Genomic DNA, 12532 nt, shown 5'->3' with positions numbered 1-12532 from the left:
TACAGTTAGAATTAGCAATGCATGTGTGAGCTTAGTAATATATATTATTGGATCCTTATTTTTATCATATTCTTTATCATCTTGTTTTATTCTCATTATTATATTAATTCACTAATTGTAAATTTGCAGCTTTATTATTCACTTCAAAATCCTTTCAGTAATTTTTATTATTATTATTATTGTTATTATTTTTTGTTTATTTTTTTAATAATTATTATTTTATTTTTATTTTTTACTTTATTTTCATTTCAGTAGTTGTCAATTAAGTTATTATTTGTATCACTTGAGATCAATTCATGTTGTACTTAAGTCTAACTTAGTCTAAACTGTAATATTTACATTTTACTTATGTCTATCATCTTCATGTGTTATTTAGGCACCGACCGGTCACTGACGTCATCTGGTCGGGTCATATTGAGTGTATTTTTTTTTTAATGAATGAAATAAAATAAATCAACTGATATATTTATGGGACAGACCTTGAAGCGCCTTATTCAGTAGACGTGTCTTAGAATAGTATTAGCGATTCATGTTTTAATGACCATTTTATGAATGCTGAGTGATAAAACTATTGTGTACTGTCAGAAGACAGTTTAACACACACTACATTAACTAGTTAACAATGGTTCCTAATTGTGAATAGTGAAGTTCGATAAAATAAAATCTGATCAAATAGTTAGACTCGAAATAGTTTTAGATGATAAGTGGCCTAAAATCGGAATAGGATACAACCCAAAATCTTTTTTCATCGATGCCATCAGTAATAAAAGAGGTTATTAATGCAAAGGGGTGATGAAAAACCTTTCACATTCCTCCTTCTTAAGATAGTTCTTGTACAAAACCGGAAATTCGAGGCTAGGCTGTTTTTGACCTAGTATTCCAGTTAATGTTTCTATTTTATTAATTTTTCATTTTAAAAAAAAAAGACTCATTTTTAATTTTCTGTACACTATAAAAAGTTATCCTGAACGACTTTTACCATAAAAATTACAAACAAATACTACACAAGTTTATTAGTTAATTTAATGCTAGTGCTTTCAGGTTATAAGTCCCTATGGTTCGCTGACCCTATGGTCAGATGTTCTGATTATACGACAGTACTGCCTCGACAGTAAATATTATATTTTTGCAGGATCTATATGCGACATTTACCAATCTTAAACGGTGAAATCTGGACTTAATCGAGTAATTAGAAAATGTTTTTAAATTTATTGATTGTACCTCAGGGTAGTATCCTTGGTCCTATCCTTTATACAGTTTTTACAGCTGACATCCCAACCCATCCTAACACTATTCTCACCACGTATGCCGGAATAATGATCCTTCCATTGTATCCCAATCACACATCACCACCCTCAAAGAATGGTGCCAAAACTGGAGGATTAAAATAAATTCCAATAAATCCCACCAAATCACATTTACCCTTCACCGTAAACCTTCGTCTTGCCCCACACTATCTTTTAACAATACCCCACTTATTCCTGTTGCACAGATCCGTTACTTAGGACTAAATCTGGACAAACGACTGACATGGAATCCTCATACAAGACTGAAAAGACAGGAAACTGCTCATCGATTCCGACTATTACAACATTTACTAGACAAACGGTCCAAACTCCCAATCCATTACAAAAGACTGATCTACATGACTATTATAAGGCCTATTTGGACATACGGAGTTGAGCTATGGGGCTCTACTAAACCATCTAATTCCTCTCGAATCCAATCCTTACAGTCCAAAATCCTTCGTAAAATCCTTAATGCTCCTTACTTTGTCACAAATCAAATCATCCATCAGGACCTCAATGTCCCCTATGTTGCCGATTTGGCCAGAACCAGATACCAATCCTTCCATAATAAACTTCCCAACCACCCAAACCAACTCGTTTCTAACCTGGCCTCTCCTTCACTACCCAATGATGAAAACTATATATAATTTTTTGTTTATTAATTAATTATTATTAAACATAAAATATAATGTATTAAAAATAATAAATACACATCAATGTTAACAATTTAATAATCCTCCTAGACGTCTGAAAAGAAGATGAGATCTTCTCCTTTAGAAATGTTTTTGGAGTTCTATCAATGGGTACATTCTCCACATGTTTATATCATGTCATAATATCACTTACAGCAAATTTACTTGATGTGTATATATGTAAATAAATTATTAAAAAAAAAAAAAAAATTATTGATTCAGATTCACAACTGAACCCTCCTATAACGATCCGTTGCTTAATATATGAAACGTAAATCTATCAAAACGTTATACCATTTAAAAAAATAATAATAATGATTTACTCTAGGCAACAAGAAAGGATTCTCGTAGTCAGTCAAAGAAGAAGGAAGTTTCGAAAATCATACAGGTATGATTTGGGACGAAATTTCCCAAGAGTGATCCGTTAATATTTTTTGTATTAAAATCGAATTGTTGATCTTTGTCGGACTTATTAAGAAATAAAAGGTTAAACGACGAATTATAAGTTACAAGGACTTGGCTAGATCTCCTTTTTAAATACCTTGAACCTATTATTTTGAACTCGATACTCATTCAAGAGTACAAAACAAAAATACCGTTAAATGATATTTAAAGGACAACTTACTGGTTCTAATTAATTAATCTTAAACATAATATAATACTTATAATTTATATACCTAAAAAACTAGGTCATGAAATAAATACGGATAAAACAAAATATATGGTTAGCATTAGAAAGGGGAGCAATTTCGGTGATATAGATATAGGAGGAAATATATTTTAACAGTAGGTTTAACTATTTAGGTTCTACAGTAACTAGAAAAAATGAAAATGGGGTTGAAGGCGAGAAATGCTTGTTATTTTTCAATTTGAAACTGCTTAGTTCGTGCCTTCTATTCAAAAACTTAAAATTTATAAAACTATTATCCTTCCCACTGTTCTTTATAGATGCGAGACGTCACCTCTTATACTAAGGGAAGAGCCTTAAAGCTTTCGAAAATAAAGTATTACGTAAAATATTCGGACAGAAAAAAGATGAATTAACGTTGTAGGGCTTAGTAAAGAGTGGATCCCTAAAATGTTAATAGACACTGAACCGAAGGGTAAACGTTCGAGGGGTAGACCTAGACGTAGATGGGAGGATTGCGTTAAAACTGATTTAGTAGAATTGAGTTTGGAGGAGCATAACTGAAAGGATGTAGAGAGATATTGATGACATCGGCATCGAATCTTCGGGTTCATTAGGCCTTCATTATTATTATTTAAAAAAAATGGTGGAGTATGCCCAACAAACAACTTTTACTAAGCACATTACTTAAGTTCTTAAACTTAACATAAGTTCTTAAGTGTATTGTGGACTCAAGTCATTGAGCTATTTTTTGTAATTTACCAAAAAAATTGTAATATGAAAACGGTTTTTAAAAAAAAAAGTTTTGAACAAACCACTTTTGTTTTTCTATTGTCATACAACATATATGTGGGGTTCTAAAAATGGGAAGAACAAATATTAACTTTTTTCCTGGCAATAATAATCAATTTGAATAAGTCAATATTTTTCCGCTTTTCTACTTTAGTTATTCATTAAATTATAAAATATTTTGTATTTATTCAGTATTTATCGCTGTTGTGAAAAGAGGTTATTTATTTCAAATAAAAATAATTAAATTGGAAGAATATAGTTGGTCATATGAAGTTAATAGTAGAACGATAGTCAGGGTGGCGGTCAATAATGGTACCAAAATATAAAAAACTATTAATTGTTAATCAACGTTTTGTCCCACGTTGAAAGGCTTCATCAGGGCTAACAAAGTAAACACATAAACATGACATAACGTAAACATAAATTAACAAACTAAATGAAAAATTAAAAAGATTTACTGGGTATAGTTCACTTTGTTATATAGTTGTGTAGCGTTCTAAATTTCAAGATTTTGGATAGAAGGTGTAAAAAATAACAAGCATTTTTCACCTTTAACCACACTTTTATTTCCTCATCAACGCCGTTTTTTCTAGTTACTGGAGATCGCAAATATTTAAACCTACATACCTATTAAAAATGTATTTCCTCCTATATTTACCTATTTCCTCCTATATGCTATTTCTACTGCTGAACATATATTTTTTTATTTGTATTTATTTTGAGACCTTAGTTCCTTACTAGAGATTTAGTTATTAATAACAAAAATACATACATGCATAAAAGTAGCCAAGTCAATTTAATTAATAATTCCTATCAAGTATCTGGTTTTAGGTTAGCAATAAAATTTAGTGAAATCAATAAAGTTTCATATAAAGCATTTGTCGCTAAGAATTTGTGAAATGAAATTTATACTTATATGAAAAAAAATATGTTTTATTCACACAATATTTTTTAAACTTTACAACTAACCTAGATATTTGAAAAAAAAATTATAAAAGTCTTCCCGTAATTTTAAAAACAAACATTATGCAGTAAATAACGATTTCAAGCCCTGGAATAAAGTTGAATTGCATAATTGACTAATATTTTTCGTCAAGTAAACATTTTTCACATTTTTTTTTTTTAATTTATGATTATAAATATAGATAATTACTAATTGAATAATTTGAATAAAAGTTGGTAAAATAGGTAAAAGGGCTAACAGAAGCTAAAATATCCACGTTCATTGACCGCAAGAGTTCGCTTTTGGGCAGGTACATGTTTGTTCTTCGCTTACCACAACGGAGAAAGCGATTGGATAACAGTATAACAGTATAACACCAAGATTAGAATGCAGAGCACACCATGAACCGTATTACTAACATAATATCCCATCATTTTAACACTTACTAAAAAAATATAAATTTTTAAATCAGTAAGAAACGATGCAAATGATTGGGAAGAAAATGTCCTTAGGACCGCATCAAACAAAAATCGTTAATAATTAAACTATATATAATTTTTTGTTTATTAATTAATTATTATTAAACATAAAATATAATGTATTTAAAATAATAAATACACATTACTGTTAACAATTTATAAACTAAAATGTTTTTCATTCATATTTTGGGAAAAAATTATTTTTTCGATATTGTTTTACTGAACTGTTGTAACAATAAAAAACAAACTAATAAAAACTGCACTTTCATTTTTGGAATAAAAATAGTTAACTAAAAAGCACTACTGAGTCGACTGTAAATCAATAGTAGACTCATGGTTTTGAAAAACATGAATTAGGAATAAAAGAAAAAAATGACAATCCACAAGCATTCAAGTAATTTTAAAATTCGTTTTCAAAACTCCAGATCTTTGCATATAACACTATTATATGTCAGTGAGAGTTGGGTCACCCAAGACAAGCACTTGGGCAGGATTATGGCTATTGGGCAAAACTAGGAGATACGAGGACAGGATAAGGAATGAAAGAACAAGGGAAGAACTTAAGATCCCTTCAATGAAATCGGTGATTGAACACCGACAGCCCCGATGGTATGGCCTCTTCTGTAGAATGGGGAAAGAAAGAATGCCAAATAAATGTATGGAGGTGAAGCTGACTGGTAGAAGACCAAGAGGCAGACCTAGAAGGAACTATATGGAGCATGTCCAACGACTAGGTCTGGAAAGAGGAAAAACGCTGCCTCAGATGAAGACACTTGCCAGAGGCCGAGATGACCAAGTGGTTAGAGGCTCCTCTACGCTGAAAGGCACTCAAGGAGTATGAGAAAGAAGAAAAGAATTTTTCAACTTAGTTTAAAAAATATAACTAAAAAATAAATTATCCACATATATAACCGAAATATGGACTTACGGAACTTTAAATATTCTGTAAACAAATTGAGGATGGTTATATATGGGTGAGTTACAAGGAACATACTGAAGTGACTTGTGACGGAGGCGAAATTACAAAATAATCTAGTCGGAAACAAGCAGACGGACTGATTTCTTAATCTTTATTTTACATTTTTGTATTGCGTTTAATTTGAAGCGCATAATTCTCTAATATCTATAGAGAGAGCAACCTTTGTAACTGTTTAGCTACCATTTAATGTTCAATAATACCTTCACACTGTGATAATGTTTTATCACAACTTTTTATAGTAATATTTTGAAAAAAAAAGAAGAAGCCTTAGAACTTTATTTCGTTCAATTATCATACATAATTATATTCAATTATATTATATAATTATAATAAAATAAATTACATAATTTAGTAACGCCATATTTAAACGATAATTTTTATTTTGTATCGATTTTGGTCGATTTTCCGGTATAGAGAGGAATTACATAATTTAAGCGTGAAACCGTGGATACATGACAATATAGCCAGGTCTGTAACTCCGATGAAAATTTATAATAATAATAATAAAATATATTGGGCAGCGGACCTCCTCTCCTAAACAATTACTCAGTTTATAAGGCTCTAATAGGAGACGGACTACACTGGAAAGAGCTCAGTTGGTTAATACTTGAGGGATTAATGCCATTCCCACAGTTTGTTGCTATTGCTTTGTTCCTTAAAATATAAATACTGTGTTGTTATTAGAAATCATTAACTGGTTTAAAGCATTGTTTTAAAGTTAATAATGTAAGTTTTGGTATTTACGAATAAGAGAGAAGAATATTTTTTCATTATCTACGTATTTTTTTTTCTATTTTTTAATAGATCCATTTTTTTTTAATAAACGCATAAAAAAAATCTTCCATAATTTTGCTTAGATTATTTAGAATGGAAAATAATTTTTAAAAATTTAAATTAAAAATTAAAATTTAAGGAAAATCAGCAAAATAAAATTATCAGTGACTTTCTTCACAGTAGTGCTAAATAAAAATCCATCAACTTAACAAATAATACAATTAAAAATTCTCTCTTTTAGGAAAAATAATTGAAAAATCATACTTTCCTGAAAGATAGAATCTTCATTTGTATTTTTAATAAAGCTAGTGGAAATGTAAGCACCACTGTGAAGTAAGCCGTATTTTTATTTTTCCAATTTTTGTTAAATAAATTATGGTTAAATAAAGAAAAATTTCTAAATTATTTTTCATCCTAAATAATCTCAGCTAAATTATTTATGATAATTGAACTAATGAAAGTTTATATAAGCATTTATCTAGAGGAAGGATCATACAATAAAATGCGACTTTGAATCTGCAAGATAATTTTACCACCATCATAAAACTAATGACACTTTTCATAGAAGACCATCATCAAATATATTTTCTGATGACAACAGAAAAACCAAGAGAGCCATAAAATGCATTGAGTAACCAACATTGTCAACACCCAATAAAACCACAGAGTAAATCATGAGCAGAAAATAATATACCATTGTAAAGTGTTCTTTTACAAAACAATTATAATTACAAGCTAGTAGACATGAAGTAATTCTCATGATTTGAATGGAAATTAGGAATTAGCCAAAAACGGATGCATACAGTCATGACCGTTCTGTGGAACTGAACGATACGATAAAAATTAAAATTCACCAAAATCATATAATTTTAAATAAACATAACTGAAAATAATATTAATATTTATTTGATGAAATTTAAAGCTGTACATAAAATACAACAAGTAAATTTGAAGTAGGATCATAATGGTAAGATACGGCATAAATAGAAACTACCCATTGGTAACAACATTTTTACGATAAGGTCTCGAGCCCATCTTCTTTTCAGGTACCTCGGAGGATTCTCAGGAATGAAAGAGAAAGCAAGGCTAGAAACTAGTTGGTTAGGAAGTTTATAATAAAAGGATTGACATCTGTTTCGGGCTAGATCGGTTACATAAAGAACATTTAGGTCATTATGGATGATTTTACTTGCAATAAAGTAAGGAGCGTTGAGGATTTTACGAAGGATTTTGGATTGGAAGGATTTGAAGGTTTAGTGGAGCCCCAAAGCTCAACTCCGTATGTCCAGATAGGCCTTGTCGTGTAGATCAGTCTTTTGTAATGAATTGGAAGTTTAGACCGTGCTGGATCGAAGTACTGTTTTCTGTCTTTTCATTCTTGAGGATTCCAAGTTAGTCGTTTGTGAAGATGTAGTCCATGGTAGCGAATATGTTTTCATGGGTAAGTGCAACATTATTAATGTATACTGTGGGGCAGTCGGCAGGTTTACGACGAAGAGTAAAGATGATTTGTTGGGATTTAAAAATAATTATGAGAAGAAAATTAATTTATCAATGGCGCTAGGAATTCATTGCTTTAAATTAGAAGATCCCATGGCCATCTTATTTTCAGATGACTCAGAGGATTATAAGGAATTGTTATTGAATTAAGGATGAGGGTTGAGAACTAACGGGTTTGGACTGAAAGGAGGTATTTCGGACCAAATCTGTAATGAGTGCGATGTTGAGGTCTTTACGAATGAGTATATTTGTTATGTAATATGGACTATTAAGGATTTTACGGAGGATTTTGGATTGTAAAGATTGAATACAGGAGGAATTTCATGGTTTAGTGGAGCTCCAAAGGTCAAATCCGTATGTCCAAACTGGTCTGATTATCGTAGTGTATGAGAAATTTTTGTAGTAATTAGGAAGTTTAGAGCGTTTGTCATGTTAAGGGTTTTATTAATCGGAATCTACGAGCTGTTTGCTGTCGTTTCAGTCTAGTAAAGAGATTCCAAGTAAGTCTTTTGTCAAGATGGAGAGCTAAATAGCGAATCTGTTCAACAGGCCTTAGTGGGATATTAGAAAAAGATTCTGCAGGGTAGGAGAGTAAAGGTGGTCAGATGGGATTTGTTAAGATTTATTTTGATTCACCAATTGTGACACTATTTAGTACGAGAGCCAGGGAGAAAAAAAAGTAATTATTTCACCATAATTTTTTATTACTTCCATAAAAACTATGTATAATTACTAGCCAAAATTGATGTACATTTCATAAAATATTTACTCAAAAATCAGTAGTTAGTGAATTTCTTTTGAGAAATCTATATCTTAAAAATCAAGAACTCAAATTAAAGCTAATTAAATACCCTATAAAATAGTTTATGACTTTTATCTTCGTAGGAGTAATAGTTTTTATGATATTTGCTTTTTAAAAATCTGTATCTCGAAAATATTAAAAGTAAATAGCTCTATAGGAGTTCATATTTTAGAACATTAACTCAACTTTAAATGATGTTCTCTTAGACTATCTTGTGTATCGGTAGTTCTTAAGATATAGAGCTCCGAATGAAAAATTAGTTTTTTTTAACGTTTGGAAACAGCCGCCATTTTTTATTCCCACTACCTATACTTGGCAGACTTATCAATTTTGACTAGTAAATTATACATCGTTTTCATTAATGCAACAAAAACATGCGGTGAAATGACTGACTTTGTCTTGGGCTTTAGTAATAATTCTTCAATTGATGTTTTTTGTGACTGCAGAGTCTCTGATGCAGCAATTGAGTCATTGTTATCATTGTGCAATAGAGACAGTACCATGCCCCATCATATGTTGTTAAGACTGTATTAAGATGGGTTGGAATACTAACTGTGTAAGTCGTATAGAGTTTGGACCTCAGGATACTACCTTGGGGAACACCAGCGGGCAGAGAAAAGAGGAATGAGTAGGCTACTGGTACTGGTAATGATGGGGAGGAACAAGTCCGGCAAGTGGGTCTATTGGTCCTTTTTGCCTACCCCTAGGCAGACCAATGGAATGGCTCTTATATGTATCTTATTCCTCTATATCGAACCTTTTCGACTTTATAATGAAGTTTAAAAGGGACTCCCAATCTACAGAAGAAGCCTCATTTCCTGTAATTCTATCAGAGCCTAAAAGCCTGTAACTTAGTGACGCATACCGGCCACAATCTGCTATGTAATGTAAGGCTCTGGGGCCTGTCCGTATAAGCAGCAGGTTTCATCATGGAATACTCCACATATCTTAAGATGTCTTTTAAGTCTGCAATGACCTGTCAGGACTCCTATTAACAACGGGAGTTCGTTTCTGTTAAGGCCTAGCAGCCACTTAGTTTTAGAAGCAGAGGGCTTAGTTATTAAAATCATTGCCTATCTCAGCCCTATACAGTCCCTCCACTCCTTGCCTGCTATTTTCCATGTCCAGTCAAGAACTACTTTCCACTGATGTCTTTTAGAGATTCCTAGGAATGGTTCTGGTCCCATAGGAGGGTGTTAGCAAGCAGCCCCGTTTCTAGCACGCTCATCAGCTTTTTCATTACCTGTGATTCCCTTGTGTGACTCCAAGTCTTGATGGGTGGACAGACTATCTGAAAAGATGGTGATGCCAGTCCTTTCACAGGTAGTGACTTCAGAAAATGAGTAGGCTAGGTGATGATTTGTTTCAAAGTTTCTATTAAAGAGGAAGGAATGGATTAATGGAAAATATGTAGAGGGAAAGAATTGAAGAAGTTTTTTATAAGAAATTCAGTTCTTCAATATAATTTAATAATTATATAGTAATTAATATAATTGAATATTAAATAATATTTTTCATCTGCATATTTATATGTCGGTAAATTCATTAAGGGAGCTGATAAAAAAAATTATAAAATTAAATTAATCCTTTTTCATTTTAAAACAGACAGAAATTAAGTGATCTTGCCTAACAGGGCAAAAATAAATTTTCAAAAACCTTCCTCTGAATTACCTTTAATATTGTATATCTTAAAAATTTTTTTTTTATTTATTTTTTTTTAAGCAAAGTAATTTTGAATTGATGCGATCTAAAACAGCACCAGGTAGAAATTGGTTAACGTTGTAACTCTAAGAATGTGGAAAGGCGGACCACCTACACTTGGAATTCCATACGGTTGAAACCCAAAAAAGAATAATAAATTACGGGAGACGATCGTGGAGATAGGAAAGGGAAAGCGGGCCATCAGCTGATCGTTGGTTAACTTTTCCGGTGGACGGAACTCGCATAACGAATGCCGTCCGACTGCCGTGCGGCATAGTCAATCACGCAGCGTATTCATTCCTTTCTCCCTTTTTCTGTCCCTTTAATAATTATCTTATGAATGGAAGAATGGCTGCCGAAGAAAAAGTAGAAGAAAGTCAACAAGTCGAACAAAATTTCGGATTCGAGTCTCCGACGCAAATAAATGTTTAGAGGTCTTCTGAGTCGAAATGTGTGTAAACATCGTACTTCATAAACGATTGGTCGTAAGAAAAAAAAAGATTTTTTTAATAATTTATTTATTGATATTTACAACTGTTATAATATATATAGGCAGTGAATTTGATGTTAGCTATAAAATAGCATGATACAGACATGTGTAGAATCTACCCATCGATAGAACTCCAATAACATTTCTAGATAAGATCTTAAGGCCATCTTCTTTTAAGACGCCAAGAGGGATCATTAGGTAAGGAAGGATAATTTGTGTGTTTGGGAAGTTTATCATGGAAGGATTGGAATCTGGTCCTGATCAAACCGGCAACATATGGAATATTGAGGTCCTGATGGATTCGATGGTTTAGTTGGAAATTTTGTACGTTTATCTAGTATGTGTTGGGGGGGGGGGTGACGGTAGCAGCGTGGTAATTCGCCAGTCTGCCATCACATAAATTGCGAGTTCGAGTCCCCGGCCTTATCCGGGATTTTTCAAGCTTATAAATATACAATACTCACTCACAACCTTCCCCCGGGCATTTGTGAGGGCCGTCAGTCAATGAGTGGCACTCACAAAAATAGGCGTGGGAGTGACGAACCCACCCTATGAAAACCTTAGGAAGCACATCGTGCGACGAGGCCTTGGAGTTCCGCGGTCTATCGCGCCAATAATAATAATAATAATATTTCTTTTTCTAAATAAATTCTTATCCATAAACTTTAAGATAATTCTGTAAAAATAAAATAGTTTAGGTGGTAAAGTACCAACAATTTTAAGATTTTTCTGTTTTATTATTGTGGTGCGTTATTGTTCTTAATGTTCGATTTTGTAGATTTAAATTTCGATCCTATATCTCATTATCGATTCATAGTCCTTTGTGCACCATTACGAAGACTTCTCTGTTAAGTACAAATTGGAGGAAATCAATTTTATATGAGCATTCTGTTATCTGTTTAAGACATTTACTATGAGGGGTTACCTAGAAAAAGCATTGTCCACGGTAATAAATAAATGTTAATATTTTTAATTACTGTTATTAATACGGTCACAGTCATGGGATTTGATTTCAGGGTCGTCTACAGAAGCCTTATAAGGTGACTTTATGAACATAATGACCGTTTTGTCTTTGTTAACTATGAGACCTCTGTCATGGGACCATTTCAGAAAATTAGTATAATAATTTTGGAATTTTTCCAGAGCTATTTGGTAGATTTAATAAAAATGTATAAAAAGAGAATCAGGGTTGTGATCAAGAAATGCTAAATACTAATGCAGTGTTATTTAATTTTTCAAATCAGGGATATCCATCATCAGTAATATTTTATCTTTATCTGGTTTTGACCATATTACTTGAGCGAATTATTTAGAGGTGGTTCTAATACAACGTATAATTTTATGGTCTGTTGTTGTTGATTGTTGCTTAAAGGCGTAAAACCCTCTGGTCATTAACGCCTATGGGATGATAAAAGTAAAAAAAAAATAATAAATAAAAAATAGAAAAATAAAAAAAATAGAAA

The 12532-nt window shown here is 31.9% G+C and overlaps 2 protein-coding genes across 2 annotated transcripts in view; both read left to right on the top strand.

The window, feature by feature from the left end:
- Positions 1 to 12532, top strand: part of LOC106685639 (scavenger receptor class B member 1) — a 162074-nt gene that overhangs the window by 29279 nt on the left and 120263 nt on the right. The gene's annotated exons all lie outside the window — the stretch shown is intronic.
- LOC136796787 (uncharacterized) lies at positions 5272 to 5664 on the top strand. Its single transcript, XM_067051502.1, has one exon. The coding sequence runs from the start codon at positions 5272 to 5274 to the stop codon at positions 5662 to 5664; it is 393 nt and encodes a 130-aa protein (XP_066907603.1).

The sequence above is a fragment of the Halyomorpha halys genome, unplaced genomic scaffold (genome assembly GCF_000696795.3).
Source record: "Halyomorpha halys isolate HHAL.00 unplaced genomic scaffold, Hhal_1.1 Scaffold719.1, whole genome shotgun sequence".
In the NCBI taxonomy this organism is placed as follows: Eukaryota; Metazoa; Arthropoda; class Insecta; order Hemiptera; family Pentatomidae; genus Halyomorpha; species Halyomorpha halys.
This window is presented reverse-complemented; position numbering and strand designations above follow the sequence as displayed.